At 35.0% G+C, this 25,112-nt stretch overlaps 1 protein-coding gene across 2 annotated transcripts in view; it reads left to right on the forward strand.

Annotated features, from left to right (window-relative positions):
• The window catches only part of TTC6 (tetratricopeptide repeat domain 6), a 214,642-nt gene that overhangs the window by 162,422 nt on the left and 27,108 nt on the right, over positions 1–25,112 (forward strand). For both annotated transcript variants that reach the window (XM_032344066.1, XM_032344067.1), the window contains 10 exons: positions 817–937; positions 2,537–2,687; positions 5,541–5,623; positions 8,786–8,862; positions 9,304–9,464; positions 12,396–12,530; positions 14,164–14,313; positions 15,531–15,671; positions 16,928–17,041; positions 20,623–20,742. In XM_032344066.1, coding sequence (XP_032199957.1) covers positions 817–937; positions 2,537–2,687; positions 5,541–5,623; positions 8,786–8,862; positions 9,304–9,464; positions 12,396–12,530; positions 14,164–14,313; positions 15,531–15,671; positions 16,928–17,041; positions 20,623–20,742 — 1,253 coding nt within the window. The remainder of the gene's footprint in view (positions 1–816; positions 938–2,536; positions 2,688–5,540; positions 5,624–8,785; positions 8,863–9,303; positions 9,465–12,395; positions 12,531–14,163; positions 14,314–15,530; positions 15,672–16,927; positions 17,042–20,622; positions 20,743–25,112) is intronic.

Genomic DNA, 25,112 nt, shown 5'->3' on the forward strand with positions numbered 1-25,112 from the left:
ATTGTGTTCCAGACTAAGCACTATGCACATTTTTGGCAAAACTTTCCCTTCTTGGCCAGAATGGGCTTGAGAAGCTTAGAAGACATGGATCAAATATTGTGGAAAACCCATATAATTCACCAACCTGAAGGGAAAATTAGTAAGTGAAGAGATGTGAGATGTCCTCTAGACCAGTTACAGATGAGAGACACACACCTGGAGAACTGAGAGAAGATTCTTTTCGCCCCACACTCCTGTTATTTGACACATGCATAGTCAAGTTGCCTGCCTTAACTCCAAGCTCTGCTGGCCTTGGAGTAGCCTCTTTGAGTTGCCCTTCTGTGTTGTTGAGTAGTAACCTGATCTCTACCATTTACTCCAGTCTGGGGTTGTACCAGAGCCTTTTTTTATGGCCAATAGCAATGCCCTCCTGATAATGAACAGGTCATCAAGGGCAAGGGTGCTCTTCTATCTGCCATCCACTAATGTGACTCAGAGGTTCCATCTTTGCCATTGACTTGCAACATGACTGTGGTTAATGAACCTAGCTCCTTTGCACTTAATCTCTTCATCTATGAAGTGAGTGGACTATCCTGGATTACCATCAGGATTTCTTCCAGTTTTAATGAGTTTTTGAACCTTGATAGTCACATTTTTACTTATAAACACATACATTTTTATGTGAATGTTACTTCTTACTCACCAAATATATTCATCACAGACCCGTTTTATAAAATGTTAAAGTGTAAGAATAAGCAATAAGTAGGGTGAAGACTAAAATATAATTCAGATATTTTTGTTCAGAACCTGAATAAGCTATATATTTTTATTTTTAAGCTCTCATAAATGATGGCTATGAGAATCTTGGTTGTTTTCTACATCGGGGCATACTCTATGCAGATCTAAAACTTTGGTTGCTGGCAATCTGTGACTTTGAAACTGTTATTTCTCTAGAAAGGTATGTTTACCTTTTATTCTTATTGATTTCACATTTGTATAAAATTAAGAAAAGAATGAAAGAAAAAAAGCCCTTTGCCCTCATCATTAATAACCTTGTAAAATGCGATATTTATAAAGCCATCTTAGAAACAGAATACTACTTCTGAAAATAAGACGGCTTCTAAAATAAGACCTGTTCCCAACATTGGTTTGCCTCAAATACTTTTGCAAATTTTAGAGATTGCATGCATGTGAGAGGAGTCCAATTCACAGATAACAATACAAAGTTATTAACAGCAGTGTGGGGATACCCATGTTAGGGGTTTTTGAAGTTAACTTCGTGAAAAGCTGTCACCAACTTTTAAAATAACGAGAGGGGCGCCTGGGTGACTCAGTGGTTTAAAGCCTCTGCCTTCGGCTCAGGTCATGATCCCAGGGTCCTGGGATCGAGCCCCGCATTGGGAATCTCTGCTCAGCAGGGAGCCTGCTTCCCGCCTTTCTCTGTCTATCTCTCTGCCTACTTGTGATCTCTGTCTGTCAAATAAATAAATAAAATCTTAAAAAAAATAATGAGAAAATATTCTGCTTGATACTGCTATGCACAACATATGACTCAATCGGAAGAAACTCTCTATTTAGAACTTCTGACTTCATTTTGCGTAGCAAAGCAAAAAGAAAAAACCCAATTCCACTAGAACGTAGGTTCAGGAAGAAACAAAGACTGAGAATTGCACACACTAGTCAGAAGCCTCAGCTCTAAATCACAGAATTAATTACTTTCCTTTCTTTTCAATGAAGCATTCATTAAAATGAAAGGTGTCCAAAAAAAGTAACAGAGCATGCCAACTGCCAACCAGCAGAATGTTTACCTAGCTTATAGAAGGTAAATTTTAAGTTTGACTCAGAAAAGGTAGAAAATGGCTCCATAATGGCCCCGGTAGTTTTCTTTTGGATATTTTTGAGCCAGGAAGGGAAGGAAAAGAGTTTAGGTTGAAAAAAGGCCAAAAAACGGGCAATACAAACTCTGATATCTTTTAGGCAAAAGGTCTAGGCTTCTAATGAAGCTGGGCTATAGAATATGTAGTTTTCCTCATTTTGAAATAAAGGCATTGGATCAAGTAATTTCTAAGACCATTTATATATTAAAAATTTTTGGATTCTAAGAGAGAAAAAAATACATTTAGTTGATATAGAAAAGAAGCTGGGTTATACCTATATGGAGAGGATTTTTAACCCCAGGCTTTGGAAATATTACTGTTTCTGTTACTCAGGGCAAATACAATATAGCCTGAAGTGAAAATTTTAAATTGAGAAAAACTAAACTTGTAATTCAAGATAAGACAAGATTAAGTCAAGAGTAAAGTATTGCCTGAGGACTTCAGGAATTCTGTTCCTAGCATACTCTCTACAAATGTTGATTCTCTACTAAGGATTTTTATAGAAGTGTTTATAATTTTTAATAGAGAATAGTTAATTGATTTACTTTGCTTTAGTAAAACATTAAAAAAAGCCCTGTTATATATTGATGTATGTATTTCACTAGGTTCTTTCAAAACTGAAAAACATTTGTAATAATTAAAATGTCTAACAAGGTTTTGCTTTCTCATTTTTTTTTTAGAACCCTTATTTTGGCTTACATAAATATTGGCCTCATACATCTGCTATACTTGGATAACTACTTTGAAGCCACTTTGCATTTTTCTGAGGCTATTAGACTTGATCCTTTATATATTCAAAGCTATATTTGTCAAGCAGAAACCTATCAGAAGGTATTTAGGTTTTGAAAACCTCGATTTAAATTTTTTTTTTAATTTTCTGGATATCTACCTGTTCAATACAATTTTAGCCATTAATGTACTTGTTCTCAGGTAATTATAGAGACTAATGCATTTTCAAGCAATAAATATTACATAGAAGTAGTTAACTATAATTACCTATGCATAAAGACTCTACTTATGAGGCATGAATTTTAAAAAATAACTTTTTCCTTATTCCAAAAATAATATATATTTATTTCATGTAATATATGTATGTAAATAAGTTAAAAATCATCCATAATTTTATTCTCTAGAGACAACTGCTGTTTTTCAGTCTGTTGTTTGGACTCTGTGTGTATGTGTGTGTGTGTGTGTGTGTGTGTGTGTGTGTGTATGTGTATAGTGAGCAGGTGGGTTTGTAGAATGGGATCCATGCATATAATGAGATCGTACTCGTTCATGCTTACCTTTAATATTGTTTAAATTTTAGAAGTTACTTAAATTAAAAAGTGTAATTTATCTTTAGTGTTATGAAGTCAAACAATGCAATGAATAGTAAAAAGTCCTCTCTGATTCCAATGAAATCGGACTTTCCAGTGATAAACACTACTAACTGCTGTTTCTGCCTTTCAAGATAGATATCCCTGTCTACCACTCCACCACTAACCATCCCGTCCAAAACACTGTCATTCCTCACCAAGATAACTGCAGGGACCTCTTGGTCTTCTAGCTTCTGTTCTTTACTACTTCTTGATGGATTTTTCAACATAGCAGCTATAATGATCCTATTAAAACATAAGTCAGATTATTTCACTTTGCCCAAAACCCTTTAATAGTTTCCCTTGTACTCAGAATAAAAGCCAAATCCTGCAAAAGCCAAAGGCTTGCAAGAGCCACAGGAATTGGCTCCTTATTACATTTCTACCCCTGTCTTCTAGAAGTCCTCTAATCACACGGATTTCAGTCAGGATAGCCTAGTTTGTGCTGTGGTTAAACACATACACACACTAACACATATAAACACACACACCAAAAAAATCTCCAAAACACAAAAAATCACTGTAATAAAATAGCAAATGTTTATTTCTTGCTCATACTGCTTGTCCACTGAGAGTTGGCTAGAGGGTCTTCTCCACTGTCCACATCTCAGGACCCACTGTGACTGGAGTCCCACGCAAAGTCCTTCTCTTCCTGATGATGGAGGTAGAAGAACCAGGGCAGACTTAGTATTGCCTCAGGGAAAGTTTGCTCTTCACTATTGCTAGGGAAGGGATGGACATATTTGCTTAACTCCATGTTAATGGAGCTAAAGGCTTCTGGAGAAGTTGGAATTCCTTCTGGGCACACTTACATACCAAAGCACCAGCAGGATATCAGGGTATAAAGACATATATTCAAAGTGTCATTATTCTTAGGAGGAAAAAGTCTATGTGGTAATGGTTGAATAAATTGTGTTGAGTCATACCATAGAATACTATGTAGTCAATAAAAACAGTAATTAGAATGACACCAGTATTGTCAAATAAGAAAAGCAAGATTCAGAAAAGAGTGTTAAGTGTGCCCAGCATGATCTCATGTAAATAAAACAATTGCAAATCAAACCCTGTGTTTGTACATAGAAGAATGCGTATGTCTACTATGTGTGTTCAGCCTACAAAGAGAATCTAATCTAAGGCTGCCTGGAGAAGTCCTACCCCAGGACAGCTTATAAAGATCAGACCGTGAGCCTCCATCTTTCCCAAACAGGGTTTCTTCAATGCATAGATAATGGAACAGGTGGAACAATGCAGACATGATGAAGCTAGATGGTTTATTAATTATACAAAGTGGAGCAGGATCAGCTTGAGAAGCACGGAAGTTCTATGGAAATTCTCAAATTTATTTAAACACATTTCCTACTCCCTACTTCTGGATTCCTTCTTTTGACTCCACCCACTATTTCTTCCAGACAGTTTGTATATTTCAACAGATGCTGCTTACTTCTGTGCACAAATTAGTTTTGTGCGTTCTCCTCTTTCTATCACTATGTCAGCGTTGTAGGAGGAGTTTTTGATGTCCCAGGTTCATTTTGCTGGGGTCTCTAGAGTCCTCCTACTCCCAGTGATAGTAGGTTTTTTCCCCCCACATTTGTACAAACCTAGATTATGCTCCTGTGACCTGTATTAAGGAAATAATCAATGTTTACATTATATATTGATTTTAAACATATAATTTCCATTGTTCTTGTATTTTGTTTTATTCATTCACTTACTTATTAAGTGCAAACTTGTTATTCCTCCCTTATTTTTTTTTAAAGATTTTATTTATTTATTCAGAGAGAAAGAGAGTGCACATGTGCAAGCAAGGGGAGGAGCAGAGGGAGAGGGAGAGAGAGAATCTCAAGTGGACTCCATGTACTGAGTATGGAGCCTGGTGCTGGGCTTGATCTCATGACCCTGAGATCATAATCTGAACTGAAATAAAGAGTTGCTCACTAACCAACTAAGGCAACCAGGCACTGCTTTCCTCCCCTATTTTTAAGTAGAATTTACTAGTAGTTTTTATTTTACCATCCTTTGCATGCTAGTTTATTAACTAGCGTGGAAAAGGTATTCTGGTTAAAGGAAAAAAACCAAAAAGCTAAGTGAAAAGGGAAAACAAACTATAAATTGTGATATAACCACATTTATGTGGTTTTAAGGAACTAAAGACTTTGTATCATAAACTTTAAAAAAAATTTTCTTGTATCTTATTTGCTTTGATGATTCTTAAAAAATGTGTACTAGGAGATTTTCTTGCAAAATTTCCATACTGATTGGTGGGAGAGAAACATCAGAAGGGAAGCAATCAGTATTATAAGGAAAGTTTCTGTTTATCACTCAACAGTTACATAAACCGAAAGAGGCAGTAAGAGAGTTATCGCGTGCTATCCACCTTCAGCCAGATGGAATCCAATTATATATAATAAGGTATGAACATAGATATGGAGTTCTTCTTTGGATAACTTGGCACATGAGATAGCTGTTGAGATCTTTACTTCCCCCTCGATCCTTCTAGCTCCTCTTTTTGCATTCAATCTCCCAGCAATGGCCTTCTTCTAATTAACAGGTCAGATATAGCTATTGTATTTATTGTATTAATTTTATGATAATTTATATTATGAAATAATCAGATTTCCCCTTTGCTCTATCCTTGCATCAAAATACAACTATTTAAGCTATGCTATGATCCAGTAATCTCACTACTGGGTATTTCTTTATAGAACACAAATCACTAATTTGAAGATATATATACATCTCTATGTTTATTGCAGCAATATTTACAATAACCAAACTATGGAAACAGCCCAAGTGTTCATTGGTAGATAAATAGATAAAGAAGATGTGTATATATACAGTGGAATATACTCAACCACAAAAAGAATGAAATCTTGCCATTTGCAAAAACATGGATGGATCTGGAGGGTATAATGCTAAGCAAAATAAACCAGTCACTCAGAGAAAGACAAATACCATGTGATTTCAGTCATTTGTGGAATTTAAGAAACAAAACAAGATGGGGGACAGCAAAGAGACAAACCAAAAAACAGACTCTTAATAAGAGAACAAACAGAGGGTTACCAGAGGGGAGGCTGGTGGAGGGGATGGGTGAACTTTTTATGGCTGAGCAATATTTTGTTGCATATATATACCATATCTTCTTAAAAACTGAAATGTTGTTGACACACAATGCTACATTAGTTTCAGGTGTGCAACATAGTGATTCAGTAACTCTTTACCTTGTTTTTTATGCTTACCATAAGTATAGTTACCAACTAAATAATACTATTACAATACTATTGACTCTCCTTCCTATGTTGAATCTTTCATTCCCATGATTTATTCATTTCATCACTGGAAGCCTATACCTCCCATTCTCCTGCACTGATTTTACTCCCCCCCGGCCCCGGCAACTATTCTCTTTATTTATGGGTGTTTCTGCTTTTGTAGTCTGTTCATTTGGTTTAGATCATTTAGATCCAAGAACTGCTTTTGTTATTTGTTCATTTGGCTTTCGGATCCTACATGTGAAATCATTCAGTATTTGTCTTTTCAGACAATGATACAGTATTTGTATATGATACAAATCATATAGTATTTGTCTTTTCAGACACTTAGATTTCTTCCATATCTTAGGTGTGGCAAATAATGTTGCAATGAGATAGTGGTGCATATACTGTTTTGAATTAGTGTTTCACTTTCTTTGGATAAATACTCAAAAGTAGAATTGTTGGAGCATATGGTATTTCTATTTTTAGTTTTCTGAGGAACTTCCATACTGTTTTCCATAGTGGCTGTACCAATTTGCATTCTTATCAACAGTGTACAAGGGTTCCCTTTTCTTCACATCAATACTTGTTATTTCTTGTCTTTTTGATAATAGCCATTCTGACAGGTGTAAGGTAATATCTCATTGTGCTTTTGATTTGCATTTCCCTGATGATATTGAACATCTTTTGGCCATCCATGTGTCTTCTTTGGAAAAATATTCAAGTGCTTTGCCCATTTTTAATCAGATTATTTGCTTTTTTCTGGTATTGAGTTGTATGAGTTCTTTATATATTTTGGATACAAGTCCCTTATCAGATATAACATTTGCAAATATCTTCTTCCAGTCAGTAAGTTGACTTTTCATTTTGTTAATGGTTTCCTTTGCTGTGCAAGACTTATTATTTTTTCATTCAGTGTAGTCCCATTGCTTTATTTTTGCTCTTGTTTCCTTTGTCTGAGGAGACAGATCCCCCCCAAAAATATTGCTAAGACCAATAACAGAGTTTTTGGTCTATGTTTTCTCTTAGGAGTTCTATAGTTTCAGGTTTTACATAAAATAAAGTCTTAGATCCATTTTGAGTTTATTTTTGGGTATGGTGTAAGAAAATGATCCAATTCATTCTTTTGCATATAGCTGTCTATTTTCCCCCAGAACCACTTATTAAAGAGACTCTATCTTTTATTTGCATAGTCTTGCTTCCTTTTTCATAGATTGACTGACCATACCAGTGTGTGTTTATTTCTGTGCTTTCTATTCTCTTCCATTGTCTGTTTTCTGTTTTCTGTCAGTTCCATACTGCTTTGATTACTATAATTTTTTAGAATAATTTGAAATCAGGGAGTATGAAACTTCTAGCTTTGTTCTTCTTTTCAAATTGCTTAGGACATTTGGGTTCTTTTGTGGTTTCATACAAATTTTAGGATTATTTGTTCGAGTTTTATGAAAAAAGCCATTGGTATTTTGATATGGATTGCCCTGAATCTCTAGATTGCTTTGGATAGCGTGGACATTTTAATAATAATAGTTTTTCATCTATAAGCACTGAATATCTTTTCACTGACTTGTGTCAACTTCAGTTTCTTCCATCAATGCCTTATAATTTTTAGAGTATATATCTTTCACCTCCTTGTTTAAATTTATTCCTAGGAATTTGTTTCTTTTAGAAGCAATTATAAATGAGATTTTTAAAAAATTTCTCTTTCAGATCTTTCCTTATTTAGTGCATAGAAACAAAAGATTTTTCTATATTCATTTTGTATCCTGCAACTCTACTGAATTCTTTTATTAGTTCTAATAGTTTTTTTTTTTTTTTTTTTTTGGTATTCAGAGTTTTCTCTATATAGTATCATGTCATCTGCAAATAGTGAGAGTTTTACCTCTTCCTTTCTAATTTGGATGCCTTTTATTGTTTTTTCTCGTCTGATTGCTGTGGCTGGGAACTTTATGTTAAACAAAAGTGGCAAGAATGGGCATTCTTGTCTTATTTCTGATCTTAGTGGATAACTTAGTTTTTCACCACTGAGTATGATGTTAGCTGTGGGTTTAGAGTACAAAATTTAAAATATAAATCATTGAAAAAAATTGAGTATTTTTCTTTCAGCTTCACTTTTCCTAAATTGTTTTTCATCACATCTGCATGGTAATTGGTCTATTTAGACTATATAAAATATTTATAATTTTTTCATTGTTTTTATCATACATATGTAAGTATGAATAAAAGTATTATAATAACAAAAATGTAAGTGACTTATTATAAGTCGTTTTGTTTTAGAAAAATTATTTTTTACTGCTTAGAATTAAAAAGGTATTATTTCTTCCAGAGGACAATATCTTCTTATGATGAAATGTTATGATCTTGCAAAGTTTACTATTTATCAAGTAGCAGAAATGAACAAAGGTAAATATAATCAATGCAAAATTAAAATTGTCTTAATTTAAAAATAAATACCTCCTAAAAATGTTTATACTATTTGCAATAGTTATATATAGATAACATGAAAGGTTTATTTCTAATCAAAGATAGATTTTGAAACTTTATATCTTCAGTTTCATATGTACATAGTCAACTATTAAATGCTTCATAATGAAATGAATCTTGTGAGAGATTATTATAGGAGATGCCAGGGTTATACTTTTATTTTTTTGGTTTTGTTGTTGTTTGTAATTGGAATGTCTTATTTTTGTTGGTGGTAAACAGATTTTAGTATTGTTGATGTATTGATTTATTGATTTATTAATCAATATTTCAAATATAAATTATTGAATTGCTTGACTTCTTTAAACTAATTTAATCCTAGATACTTGGTAAAGGTATTGATAAACTTTCTTTTCCTTTTAGGTCTCATTGAGTTGAGTCCTATACAGCAAGCACTCATTTATTCATTTTGTGAAAACCATGACAAGGCCATCCAGGTCTTGGATAGTGTCACTTTGAACAGGCCTGAGCTCACCATGTATATTCTACTAGCAAAAGCCCAAATGAAGGCCAAGAGAAACAAGGTGAAAAGTCTTGGATAACACTTACTAACCTATTAACAGGGATTTTATATTGTGCTTATTAGAATGAAGGCTCACATACTTTTTAAAAATATAACTAAATTATAACATTTATTTATTGATTCTTGTGTTAACATTTCGGTTACTTCTTCTCCTCTTAAGGATAGGGCTGCTATAAATATTCTTTTTCATGTGTTCTGTTAACATGTGGAGTAGTTTTCTAGGATATATTCCTAGAGAGTGGAATTGCTGGTGTGCAGAGAATGTGAATATCTAATTTTCAAGAAAGTGACACATTATTACATAGGGTTGTACCAGTTTATTCTCCTGTCATGTACGTGTGTGACTGTTCATTTCCATCCTCTACTGTAACTAGTTATGACTTTATTTTTGTCAACTTAGTAGATAAAAACTGATGTCTCATTGTGATCTTAATTCCCATTTTTCTGTTTGAGCACAGATTGAATATTTTATATGTTTTGTAACCTCTCATATTTCCTGTCTCATCAATATCCTAAACTTATTTTTTGTTTGTTTATCTTGTTCTTATTGATTTTAGGCATTAAAAAATAAATTCTGTATATTAATCCTTGGTTAGTTATGTGTGCCATGTTTCTTCTTGAATGTGTGCCTGGTCTTATATAGATTAATTTTAATGTAGTAGAATTAATATATTTTTTATTTTATTGTCATGGCTTTAAAAAAAATCTTGTTTTAAGAAATTTTTCCCTACCCCAAGGTCATATGGGTATTCTTCCATATTTTCTCCTAAATGCTTAAAAGTTTTGTATTTTCCATTTAAGACTTTAACTTAAATGATTTCTTTGAGTGTGAGATAAGTGATAAAATATCAGTTTTCCCCATATGGATATTCAGGTGTGCTAGTATCATTTATTGAAATGTTCTCTCAAACCAAAGATCTGAAGAGGTACATCTAGTTTTCATGTATATGCAGATCTGAATTTGGGCTCTTTATTCTGTTCTTTTGGTCAGTTTTTTATTTATCCCTGGCCCAATAGTATAGTCTTTTTTTTTTTTTAAGTTTTATGTGTTTATTTTTAGAGAGGGGGAGAGAGAGAGAGAGCAGGGGGAGGAGAGGCAGAAAGAGAGAGAAAGAATCTCAAGAAGACTCCCTGCTGAGCACAGAGCCCAGTGCAGGCTCATGACCCCGAGATTATGACCTGAGCTGAAATCAAGAGTAGGATGCTCAACTGACTGAGCCACCCAGGTGCCCCTACAATGTCCAAATTATTATGATAGTTAATTATTATAGTTTTATTATAGTTCTTGATATCTGGTAGAGCTAGTCCCTACATCATATTTTTATCTAGGAAACTTCTGGTTATTCTCTTCTATATACATTTTAAATTCAGCTTGTCAAGATCCATTAAAAATTCTGTCAACTCTAGGTTATTGTAAGGAGAATTGACATTTTATGATATCGAATTTCTTTTTGGAATACTCTTCTGTTTACTTTAAATTTCTCTGCCCCTACCCATTGTTCTGTAGAAACTCGGGGTTACCTTTGCCCTCTTCTATCCAATCAATAGTGATGTTCACCTGGTTCTTTCTAAATATCTTTCAATTCTACTTCCTTTCTCTATTTCTGTGGTCATTATCCTAGTCCAAAGCACATATTTGTTTTGCTAGAATGATAGCAACCTTGTTGCTCTCTTCCAAGCTTTTATCCACACAACAGACATAGTATACTCTTTAGAATGTAAATATGCTTTACCTACAAGCCCCACCAGAGCTTCCCTAGGAGACTTTTTTAGAGTCGTGAAGAAGTGACAGGTAGGACATCAATGATGAGAAGAAGCAGGAGGAAGTGAAGATGTGTTCACTTTAATTTTAAATGGGATGGAAGACTCAATGGACTCAAAGAGATAGTGAAGGGGCAGTAATCCAGAAGAGGCAGGAAATAACTTGTGTTCCAGTGGGGCAGAAGGAGTTGGGGTCAAGGATACAGCTTGAGGTATTAGCTCTGGAAAGGAGAAGAAAGGAAACCACTCAAAGACAGGAGAGAAAAAAGATGGAGATGAAGGAAGATAAAGATACACTGAAAACTAAAAAGGAGGGAAGTGGAGAAAGAAAGTGATATCTTTTTTTTCTACAGCAAGGTCACATCTGAGAGTGAGGGTGGAAAGATGGACATTAAGGTGGGCTGTAAATATATGAAGTAAAAGTTAAGTGGGGGGCACAGAGGACACTTAGCATATCCAAGCTAAATCTCATGGTGTCTTTAGTAATCTAATATAATTTAAAAAATGGGCTAAAGAGTCATAAATATTTGTATTTCCATATAGATAAATGTACCTATTAGTTTGTTATAAAAAGTCGTTTCTGTCTGAGAAATTGAATTTTTTTCATTAATGAATTTCAACTATTTTGACTAAATAGTTTAAATGGGTGATTTTTGATGTTAGTTCATTTCCTGGTGCCAGCAGAATCCCATAAGAGGACAGTAGGACAAAATACAGGTTGATTAAAACCACATCAGATATTATCATTGGAAATCCTTTACTATCTAATAGCTGTCTAGTATTTCTTCCAGGAACATTTCTAAAGAATTGGCCATAAACTAGTCTATAAATTTAAGTTGATTTTAGGCTATGAGAAAATAACCTTTAGAACTTAGAAAGTATAGCTTCAAAGTGCACATGTATAAGCCTGCTTAAGTAGTGGATTGTAGGAGAGGCACCTTGGTGGGATTCCCTGCCATCAGATTCCCTGCCTGCGTCCTTGTCTGGCAGTGCACTGACAAGGCCTGTGTCATTACCAGGCCTGTGTGCCTAGGGTGAAATGTGAGTCAGGCTGTGCACTCAGGATTCCCTTTAATGTTTAAGCTGTCTTGTTCATCACGTTAAATAAATACCAGAAAGAAACATTCTCGTCTGTCTGTTTTTTTTTTTTTTTTTTTTTTAATCGCTCTAGGAAGCTGTGAGAATGTTTAAAAAGGCGTTGGATATCTTTTCTCATTCTGATAAAGGACCAAATGCGGTAGCAGCTTCAGCAGACTGTCTGTATAACTTGGGTCTTTGTTACATGGAAGAAGGCAACATACAAATGGTATTTTGTATGTTTAGGAGCATAGATTATTTGTGATTATAGAAAATCATTCTTTGCATTCAATTCCTTTTCTGACCTATACAGTGAGTGACTAGACCAAATTTCTTTCTTTCTTTTTTTTTTTTTTAAGATTTTATTTATTTATTTATTTGACAGACAGAGATCACAAGTAGGCAGAGAGGCAGGCAGAGAGAGAGAGAGAGAGAGAGAGAGAGGCGGGGGGGGGGCGGGAGCAGGCTCCCTGCTGAGCAGAGCCTGATGCAGGGCTCAATCCCAGGACCATGGGATCATGACCTGGGCCGAAGGCAGAGGCTTAACCCACTGAGCCACCCAGGCACCCCTAGACCAAATTTCTTTCTTTCTTTTTTTTTTTTTAAAGATTTTATTTATTTATTTGACATACAGAAATCACAAGTAGGCAGAGAGGCAGGCAGAGAGAGAGGAAGGGAAGCAGGCTCCCCGATGAGCAGAGAGCCCGACGCGGGGCTCGATCCCAGGACCCTGGGATCATGACCTGGGCCGAAGGCAGAGGCTTAACCCACTGAGCCACCCAGGCGCCCCTAGACCAAATTTCTTATAACGGTTGGCTTATTACAATCAGTGTACACTCTGCAATGCCTACTATATTGTTTTACTTATTCAACACATTTTATTTGAGACTTGTTTGTTCACAGTATTCCAAAGACTAATGTCTGACTCCTACCAAAACAGTAAATCTAACTGTAAGAAATTATTATAGCATAATATTTTTATCACAATATGAATTTATTTATTAAATTATAAGTACTTTATTTAAAAAAACATTTTATTTATTTATTTAGAGAGAGAGGGAACGTGAGCAGGGGAGGGGCAGAGGGACAGGAAGAGCGAGAATCTCAAGCAGACTCCATTTTAAAATTGTTAATGATGTGACAAAATAATTGTTATTTTATAATGGCTAACATGGGGTATTTCATAATTTAATTTCTCTACACACAGACATATAGACACAGACACACATAGTCATGCACACACACCCACACACCATTCTGGTCTCTGTATTCATAGGGTCTTGCAACTCCATAAACTTGAAAAAGAGTTGTACTTGATTAGTAGTTCCATTAGGAAATCCCCTAAAATGTAAGATTAATTATAAATCTTTTCTGTGTTTTTATCCATTTTGGACAACCAGAGCAAACCTATCTTTGCTTTACAATGTTGGGAAAAATTTTAGAGTTCCACTATTAAGAAATTTCATAACTATATATCTGCTATGGTTCTTGGAACCTCATGAAAAATAAATGTACAAGTTGTACTTTGAATAAACACAATATGAAGAATAGCAATTAAAATTGTACTTCCAGAAGTACTGTCATCTAACAATATGGGTTATATTGACATTACTCCGGGAGTAAAGGGACCTATAAATTACAGTAATAAACCTGGCCTGTTTATATTAATTTTATTTTCTTAACAAAGTTCACTGGGAAAAATGAATTTAAAGTGACCAAAGATAAGTGAAAACTTTTCTACGATTGTTACACACTATAATTTATTAACATTTTAAATTAATATATTCTACTCATTCATTTATCTTCACTAATATATTCTACTCACTCTGTTCTACTCACTACTTAACAAAATACTCTTCTAGGCTTTTGATTGTTTTACAAAAGCTGTGAAAGCAAATCCTGATTTTGCAGAAGGCTTTTATCAACGTGGGCTTTGTAAAGTAAAACTCCAAAAGGATAGCTCGGTCCTGGATTTTAATCGTGCAATTACCCTCAATCCAAAACATTACCAGGTATTTAAATGAATAATTTCAATGATTTGGAGAATGTGTCAAATTTGTTAAAACTACTAAATCTTCATATGTCATTGTTACTAATTAGCAAGATTTGGTTACTTATACCTACTTTTTGGCTGTGTTTTGATAATTCCTGTATCTGTATTTCCCCCTGAACTAAAAATTTTGTTTACAATAGTAATACTTTACGTAAAAGTGCTTCATGAATTGTGATGTTTATAAATACTGTTAATATTTTATTGTACCTATTATGATTCATATACTGTTATTAATTTTTTTACTTCATCTTTTGCTATCACATTTATTCCTGCCTTTTAAGAGGCTGTACAGACAGCACAAAATTCAATAGGTGAAGCTTGACTATGAAATTTGAATATGCTAAATATTAGATGATTTTAGAGAATACTGTTAATTTTCTCAGATATATAATGATAGTGTGCTTATATAGGAGAATGTTTGCATAATGGAAAGCCTGGAGGTCGCCAGGTATTATGTATTAAGTATAGTGATGTCTACAACTTATTTTCAAATAGTTCAGAAAAATAGATATAATAAATATTGTGAAATAATAATCATTGAATCCACATGGTAGTTATATGGATGTTCATTGTACTATTTTTTAAATTATTCTCTATGTTCAAAATACTTTCTTACTTTAAAAAAAGAGTTATTTAGGGGCACCTGGGTGGCTCAGTGGGTTAAAGCCTCTGCCTTTGGCTCAGGTCATGATCTCAGGGTCCTGGAATCGAGCCCCGCATAAGGCTCTCTGCTCGGCAGGAAGCCTGCTTCCCTTCCTGTCTCTGCCTGCCTCTCTGTCCGCTTGAGATCTCTGTCTGTCAAATAAATAAATAAAAATCTTTAAAAAAAGTTATTTATTTGAGAGTAAGTGTGTGCATGAGTGGGGGAGGGGCAAAGAGACTGGGAGAGAGAATCTCAAGCAAACTCCCCACTGAGCTCGGAATCTACACGGGGCTGGGTCTCACAGCCCTCACCGAGATCATGACCCGAGCTGAAACTGAGAGTCAGATGCTCAAGGACTGAGCCACCCAGGTGCCTGTTTGAAATATTTTCTAATAAAAGAGAGTCGGGGGAAAAAAGACTATATTTTATACCGTTTTTGGATGGCATGGATTTGTTCAAACTCTATCTTTTGGGAGAATTGATGCGTTACTAAAATATTCATTCCTGCTTTCCTCTGCTCTTTTCCTGAAAAGGCATACTTAAGCCGAGTAGCCTTCTATGGTTTGAAAGGTAGATACTCCAAAGCAATCTTGAATTGTAATGAGGCCATTAAAATTTATCCTCAGAGTGTGCGTGCCTATATCTACAGAGGAGTTCTGAAATACTACAACAAGGTAGGGCTGTTTCCTGTCTTGTTAAGTGAGATTTTAGAGTGCGTGGATGCTCAGATTTGTTAAGTTGTGACTAGCTTCCTTTTTCCTTCTGTGGGGGAGAATCCCCATGGTATAAAGGGCACAACTGCATAGAACCCTTTATGCTTTCACAGTACATCAAAGGGATTTCAATTCATAATTTTGCACAAAATAGTGATATTTACTTTTTATATTTATATTTTAAGTAGCACTTACTACTTATTAAGAAAGTAGCTATATTCATTGCAAAGGGTTTGGAAATTACATAGGGGAATAAAGAAGATTAAAATCACCTATTACCCCCATCATCAAGTGAAAATTCCTGAGAGCATTTTGGTTTATTTACATTTAGTCTTTTTATTTTCCTGAAAATATGATATGTATTTTCCAAAACTGGGATTATGTTACTTAAAAATTTGTTGTGCCTTGCTTCTCACAATTTTTGAAGATACCATTCTAAAAGACTGAATAATATTCTACCATAGTTTATTTTTATTGTTGGGCATTTTACTGTTTTACCATTTTGCTGTCTTAAATAATACATACACTGAGAACAAAGCCATTGCTGGAATTTATGATTGACTCCTAAATGGAATTTACTGGATCAAATGGTGTGAGCAGCCCCATTGATATCTGATACTTCATGGAATACTTTGTTTCTCCCTACTTTTCTTTTCTGACCTTTCTTTGTAACTATTTCATATGAAATATTTTGCAAATAATACCTTAAGACAAAGGTAAGACCTTGTATTACATGTTAAGTCCATGAAAATTACTATCTACAGAAATGAATGATCTAAGTTATCAGAGAAGCATCAAAGAGGAAGTGAAAGAGACCATGGGTAGAAAACATGACCATTATGTTACATAACAGTATGAGTGACAGAAGCAAGCAAGGTTTGGTGAATGTTTGCTGGATGAATGTGGCTTCTCTTTTACTAATAAGAAGTATAATCTTTTTGCTTTATAGCAATATTGGCAATAAGATAATAATCTAAATTAAATTATATATTGAATTTTATTTGTGGGTAGGAGAAACATTATTATAAATAATTCCTACCAAGAGATCTTAATTAACTCTGTGAAAGACTAGCTTAATTGTCTTAATTTCACAGATGATGCACAGAATGGGTAAATGAATGTTCCAAAAAATTTTATAGAATCGAGAATTTATTTTGCAATTAAATTTCAGTCCATTATGATTGATCCTTCTTATCTAGTTACTTTTTTCTTTGCAGACTTATAAGCTAGCGATTACAGATTTAACTACAGCTATCAATATGGACAAAAACAGTTATGTAGCATTTTATAACAGAGCATTATGCTACACCAAGATAAACGAACTTCAAATGGTAAGTGACCATTTTTTAACTACACATTTGTAAACACATTTAAAGCAAGTGTAAAGCAATTTCTTCTGTTATAGTTTTGAAAAGTATTTCCTCTGGAAATACGCATACACACACATAAACACACACACAAACTTGAGAAACCAAAGAACAGTTTCAAAGAATATTTAAGGTTTTATTGGTCCTCACCAAATATATTTATACAATCTTTGCAATGTCACATGAGAATTAATTTTACAATGCTCATAAGCATTTAAAGGTATTTACAAATTAAAATATATTTCACAATTCTCATTTGAGTGAATGTTTCTACTGATATACTGCTTGCAGAATTTTTTTTTCCAATATGCTATTTTTTAATTTTTAATTTTTTATAAACATATAATATATTTTTATCCCCAGGGGTACAGGTCTGTGAATCGCCAGGTTTACACACTTCACAGCACTCACCAAAGCACATTGCTTGCAGAATTTTTAAGCAGTGATCATTAACAATATCTTTGCTTCAAAATCTCAACATTAGCTAGAAAAGTTTGTTTAGGGATTTTTTTTTTTTTTTTTTGTACAGTACTCAGACCACAGACACAGCAGGAGTTTTCCACTATGGTTTCCAGGTCTGGGACCAGCGACGAGCATTGCCTGTGTATTTTGAAGCCCCAAATGATGGCTGCAGTAAAACTTTTTCCTCTATTTGTCCTGATCCACCTTCTACCCGGGCAGAATGTCTTTTCTGTTTTCTAATCTTACCCTTCTCTTCCCTACCCCTGCAGGACTGGTCCTTTCCAAGTCAAGATTTCTCGCTGGCCAGCTGGTCTTGGCCTCTCATTGCCCTGCCCGCCCTCTCGCTTCTCTCCTCTGTTGTCTGCTTGTCTTCCCTTCTCATTTCTCTCTACTTCCACAGTTAGTGAAGCTTTCTTCTAAGAGACTACCTCGCATTCCCACTGTTCTCCTCCAACCTCCTTGAAATTTGGACAGTGAAATCTGTTTAAGATGTTCGGAGATTTAGAGAGGTATTTGCTATGGAAAGGAAGAAGTTGAGAACCATTGTTCCTACCTAAGAGACTGTAGAATTCCTGGCAGCCCGTCTGTCAGGTTTCCTCCAGAAATCTTGACTAACGAATAACTAATTTTTAACGAAGGAGTTGTTAAGATTCTAAGGGCTAATTAAAGGATCATTTATCAAGTAACCTGCACAGCAGGCGTCTTTGACCGGCTCCCTCCCCGCCCCATTCCTGCCTTTTCTGGGTAACTCTGAAGCCACAAACAATGGACTGGGTGGGGGCAGGGAACTCCCATTTTTGTTATCTCTGATATCTAGCAGAATCAGTGTTCTAATTCAGTGTTCTAAAATGAGAAACTACCTGGAGATCTAACTAGAATAATGACATATTGGTTATCTTAGAGCTGCTAGCCAGCTCACACATTTCCTCCAACGGAGACACTTTACAGAGGAGGAAATGGAAGCAGGGAGAAGTTAGGAACATATCCAAGTCACACAGAGTAGAAACCTGGATTGGCGTTCACAGGTTTGTTTGCTTCTGGCTAACAGTCTTTAGGTGGCTTTGTAAAACCAGCTGACCTCCAGCGTGTGGACCGGATGTCATTTAACAGTGTCTGCCCCTCCCTGTTTGTCTCTCTCCACCTGTTTCTCAGCATTCTTGCCGTGACTAGAGTGAGAAAACCCAAGTACCTTTCTGCAGAAAATGCACTTAGGCATTCTTCTAAGATATGCTATCATAAAAAATTAAGAAGAGGGGAATTCTGCTTCCTACCACCTCATTTCAATATAAATAACTGTTACCACTTACTTAGGGCTTATTGGGTGACAAGCACTGAGCTATATGCTTTACCAACATACAATCAAAATATTTTTAAGTGAACTTTTACAACAATATGATGTTATTAATATTCCAATTTTATATGTGACTAGAGTGAGGCTTAGTGTTAAGTAATTTCCCCAAGACTGAAGATCTAGTAATAATAGCAGAGGCATGATCCAAATCCTGCTCACTGACCTTCATGACATCTCATTTCCCACCTTTTGTTTCCTCCTGTGTCACCTATTCAGCTGCTTAGTGGATCTCTAAGGCATCTTACAGGTTTTACATTCTGGGATTCCATGACAGGAAAACTGCAAACATTCTAGTTTTGTTTTGTTTTATGCATATTATGAATTATTTTTACAGCTCTGCCAGAGGTTTGCTTATAATTTTGTCACAACACAGATATCAGGATTTTTAATTGTACAGTTCTTTTAGACACTTGAGTGTTTGGTAATGAAATACTGGAGAAGGACCAATGAGCAAATAGTAAAATGCTTATTTGTATTTTCAGTTAGCATGAGCTACAGGCATAGAAAATTTGACCCTTTTCTGATGAAACAGTAGAGGCTACTTTCAGGCAAACAGGTTTGAGCGATGATAGGTAGTAACGGCCCACAGCCACCCCCTGGCTGAATAGAAAGCCCAGTCAGGTGACCCACCTTAAAATATCTGTAGGCCTTAACTAACTAAAGGACTTTTTACAACCTGACACAATTACTAAAAAAGGAGGAGATTCCAAACTTGGCATACCTCTTCACCCTCCCTCTTTAAAAACAGCGTCCACCCACTACCTCCTTGTAGGCTTTCTTCTGCTGGCCTGCCTGCCCACTCACTTGCTGTGTATTTGATTAACTTCTACCTCCTTTGTTTTGCTTCAGGTGAAATCTATCACTGCCCATGCCACCCCATCAGCACCCTATATCTGAGAACCCCCATCCAGTTGAGAGACACCCCATTTAAACATCATAGAAATCCATATGGCACTTTTGGACAAAATGTTCAGTAGGAAAATAAGAGATTAAGTTCCAACCCAGATTTATGCTATTCTTAGTACCTGGTATAGAGTCACTGGAAAAAATAAAAAAAAGATTAAAGTAATGGAGAAAGGTCCTATGCATTAATAATTCTTAGTTTGGATTAGTGTCTTTCAAAATACAAGTATGCTTATCAAAATATTTTGAAGTAATTTTCCAATGAGTGCTTATTTGTTAGTGTATTAAAATCGATTTTCATTGATTCGTGATTTATTCATTCAACAAAAATTTATCTACTGCCATTAGAGGCAGGCACTGAGTTAGTTATTGGCTTTACAATGGTAAACAAAATAGATAAACTCTGCCTCCATAAAGATTAGGTTTCAGTGGGAAAAACAATAAAACACTAAAAAGGAATTAAATTTTAAAAGGTAACAAGCGCTGTGCTTTCATGTCAAAAGTCATTTGGTGAAACTACTGAGAGGGGGAAGGGTATTGTGTCTCCCACCCTCAACCATTCCAAACCATATACAATAAAAATCCTTAGGATGATCCAGAGATTACATGTGAAAGGCGAGCACAGTGTGGATCATTTATTAAAAACATAGCAGTGTCTGTAATATTTAGTTAACAGGACCCTTTAAATCTGAGTGATTATTTTTGGCCATAAAAGTAAGTCACATTAAATGTTAGGTCCTAGTTTGGGCATAAACACATTTGTTCATAGCCAATGTGGCAAGGCCCTAAAGAGTTAAATCTATGTTGTAAGTGATTATTTTATTTTTAGGCATTAATAGATTATGGAATTGTGCTTCTTCTTGATGCTGGAGAAACTGTGACTTTAAATACTTTCATTAATCGTGGACTCATCTACGTAGAGTTACAGCAGTATAGTTTCGCATTGGAGGTAAACCTTCCTTCCTGTTTACTTGTAAAAATGAACCCACTTGATTTTGCACATTCTCTTCTGAAAACTAGTGAACAAATTTTTCTTGGTATCAAATGGCAATATTAACAAGCAATAAAAACTTAGCAAGAACTATATTGAAGTACTTTGAATGAATAATACCATCTTTGCTCAAAAATGTGTATTTTTACTTTGTTTTGATTACAGGTAAACAGTTAATATATAAAAAAGTGTTTCTGATTTGATGAACTATCAATAAACTCACCTTCTCTCACGGAGTATCTTGGCTACAAATAAAACTCAATTATTTGGCAAATAAAATGATTTATGTATCAGTTTATTTTGCAGCTCGGTGCTAATTCTTCCTCATTCAGAATTTTCCTCATTCCCCACTGAAAATATATAAAAATAAATCTGTTTGTTTAGCATAGGGCAGAAAATGGCTGCTCAAAATAGGCTACTGGGAATAGACTTTTAAGTTACTGGAAACAGGCACTCAGAATTGCAATAAAAGAGCATCTGCAGTGTATCAAAAGAGAAATAGGTTGTTTAAAATGTATTTTAGTAATTAATTGTTATTAATTATAATTAAACAAAATTCATCATTTTCATTTTTATCTTATTTGTATTGTCTATTTTAAATTAACTTTGGAATTAAGATTAAGAGATATGAGGCAAAAATCAAATAGTAATTTGAAGTTGGCGGTTAAATAATGGTAGTTTTGCTTTTGTGTTTCTGAGGAATGACAACAGAATAACAATGAGAATAAGAATAACAATAAGAATGTAATGAGTGTTCCCTAATTTTTTCACCTTTAGAGATGGCTTGTATTATTTTTCTGTGTCCTAGAGTTAAATTTAGAGATTCTACTCCCACAGAAATACTTATTATTAAGGAGGTGTCTGAAAAATCTTGTTCTAGGGAATTTATACTATGAAGAAATGTAATTTTAAGAGTTGAACTCCTTTAGGTTTTGGTTTTGAGATATACCATTTAGAATTCCCTCAGGTAGAAGAGGCTAAAGAACTTTTTTGGGATAGGCAAGTGAGCTATGGAACTCTGGGTCACAGTATTTGAGCGGAACAAGTGAGGAAAATGGGGGTTGAGAGGGAAAGACTTCAGCTCTTGGGGAATAAATTCAGGCCCTGTGTTATCTAACAAGTATATACCATTTAGTACTTAATAAAATCTTTCAACTAGGAAGGGCAAGATTTGAACTCAGATCTTTCTTAATTCCAAATCTTATGTTCTTTCTCACAAGGCAAGTAACTGGCATTGGTGGTAAAATCACAGAGATCATTAAGACAGAGTTCCAGTCCTTGAGGAGCTCATGGTCTAGTGGCAATCATTATTAACCCTTTCTTTTCTTTACCCCACATCAACTCATGAGTCAGTCCAGTTAGCTCTCCCATCAAAACACATTTTGAATTCATCACTTCTCATTTTTGCCACTGCTGTCCTCCTAATTCAGGCCACAATCATCTCTCCTTTGTGGACTTTGTAGTAGCTTCTTAACTGGCCTCTCTGATTTTGTTCTTGTTCCCCAGCATGCTGTTTCTTACACAACAGCCAGAGAGACCTCTTAAAAACATAAAGAAGGTCGAATTATTCCTTGGCTCAAAACATTCCATTGCTTCCTATAACATTTAGAATGCAATCTGGATTCTTTTCTTTTCTTTTTCTTTTGCAATCAGAATTCTTGACTATGGCCAGCCAAGACCCTACATGATCTGATTGTTGTTTACTCATCTGACTTCATTGTCATATGTTCCTCCTTTCTTACTACGGCCACTCCACTCTGGCCCTTTGCTATTCCTTGGAAATGCCACGCTCCCTTCCTGCCTCAGAATCATCTTACAAGCTATTCCTTAAACATAGAATGCTCTTCCCACTGATCTGTTTGTGGTTCATACCTTCCTTTCCTTTCAGATTTCTGCCTAAATGTGGCCTCCTTAGTCAAAAAGACCAGAGATTGATTAAAATGGAATTAAAAAAAATTAAAATAAACTCAAAATGAGTCTGGAAAGGGAAAGCAAAGGAACAGAAAACAGAGGAAACCAGAAGAAAACAAAAAATAAAATTTAGACCTAAATGTAACCATATCAGTGTTACATTAAATAGAAACAGTCAAATATACCTACTAAAATAATGAGAATATCAGATTGGAATTTTTAAAAAACCTTAACTATAGGGGCACCTGAGTGGCACAATTAAGTATCTGACTTGGCTTCAGCTCAGGTCTTGATCTCAGGGTTGAGAAATTGAGCCCCAAGTCAGCCTCCATGGTCAGTGTGGAGTCTACTTAAGACTCTCTCTCCCTCTCCTTTTGCTCCTCCCCACCTCTCTATCTCAAATAAATAAATATGTCTTAAAAAAAAAAAAAAAAAGCCCTAGCTATATTTTGACTCTAGGAAACATACTTTAAATATAATGAAAAAGTCTGGAAAAAAAAGCATGCCAGGCAAACACTAATTAAAAGTTTAAAAAAAGATGTTTTTCTCAAAGTAAAGTGAAAAATATTAATTTGAAACTATTAATTTGAAACATTAAATTAAGAAAAAAATGCAGGTTGAGGAAGAACCAGTGAAAGAATATAAGACCTAATATTAAGAGGGCTAGATAAAAAAAAAAAGAGAAAGCAGTCTTAAAACCTGCATACGGAAAAATTTTTAGTGGGAGTGATTGATAAATAGTGTGGTTAAGTAGGACAAACACTGAAAACCTTTTAGTTAATTGAAAGTTGTATGTCCTACCTTCATAGGAACACACTGACCAGGAAGTAGAATGCAGCATTTAGACTGGCATTGTTTAGGAAGTTAATGGTTAAGCTGGTTGGCTTGAGAACATTTGTTTATCTCTTTGTCCTCTTGAAAACCTATCAGGAAAACAGTAAACGAATAAAAGGATATAATTCCACAAAGTTAAAGATAGTGGAGAAGAGCTCTTTGGGGCAACCAAAACTACCACTGAAGATTTTAATACCTCAAACTTAAAAATGAATGGGTAGCCAAGGAGCCTACACTTGAGGGAAGTGAAACAGAGACTAAAACAAACAAATGCATTGCCATAGGTATATGGGATAGTGGCAGAAGGGGAGGTGTATGAAATGATGGTGTAAGATAGCTAAATATTATCCTATGTCAGAAGTTAAACATGATACAATACTCATGTTATTAGAAATTTGAAGGTAAATAGCAGAACAAAACCTAGCAAGTTGTGAGAGCAATTGTCTTTGTGCAGTAGACTTGGGTACAGGGAGGAGGAGCAAGAGGGGGAGTGGGGCTCCTTATAAGCTTTGGACATTTTCGAGTTTTATTAGACCTCATGCATTGTATATAAAGCTTACTTTGATAAGAATAAAAATAAATAAAGAACCAATACCTTTAGAGACAGTTTACCAATTACAAAATAAAGTTGGCCTTATGGAACAAGAACAATCAGTTGAGGGGATATGGGGACATGGCTGCTGTGTGTTGACCATGCCTTCAAGGGGATTGATAGTGACAAGAGTTAGAATGACAAGGCCAAGTGCAGTTTTGGGGGAGGGAGGATTGAAGGAAGGCACATTAGGGCAGGGCAGTGAGCCAATGATTAAAGATAGAGAAAGCCCCAGGACTATGGAGGAGCAAGTTTCTAGAGGAGACAGGGAGGAATAAAGTCAAGAGTCCACCTTCTGACACAGAAAGTGAGACAGTGTGGGTAAAGGTCTTTACAAATAAACTCATCAGTGGAGGGAATAGGAGTTGGGATTTCGCTTTGTATGTGAGTGACTTCATGTGGTTTGTTTTTTATGATCTCCATATTAGAGAAAAGATTCATGCAGACAAGAAAAACCATAAAAATTCTGTTAGCTTTATTCTAAGTAATGCTAACAGTGATCATTTATGTCTATTGCTGATAATTAATGCCTAATTTCCATATAGCATAATAACAGTTATGTATGTAAAGTCAAGTTGCCATTTGTAAATTATATCTGATTACAAAATAAAACTTGGTATTCTCCATCTTTTAAGTTAGTGGTCACTCCACACAGCCCTCAAATTAATAAGAATGTTTGTAACGAATCTCACCCTTGTAAATTTGCCTCCATTTTAGCAAAATCAATCTTTGTAGGGCAGCTAGCCGGCAGGATATCTGATTAGATTATATTTGAGTAGACAATAACTTAATTGTTTTTTTCCCAAATATTTCCATTTAATATCAAAATATACTTGAGGAATCTAAATGGGGAGTCTGCAGTCACAGATTGGTCGATGTGACTCATACCCTCCTAGAGTCCTAGGAAGTGCTCGTAGAGTGTTAATTTGACCCTATTGCTCCCTCTTTCACACCAGTATTTGCAGAAATCTCATTCTACCCGCACCAGACA

The sequence above is a fragment of the Mustela erminea genome, chromosome 5, assembly GCF_009829155.1.
Source record: "Mustela erminea isolate mMusErm1 chromosome 5, mMusErm1.Pri, whole genome shotgun sequence".
In the NCBI taxonomy this organism is placed as follows: Eukaryota; Metazoa; Chordata; class Mammalia; order Carnivora; family Mustelidae; genus Mustela; species Mustela erminea.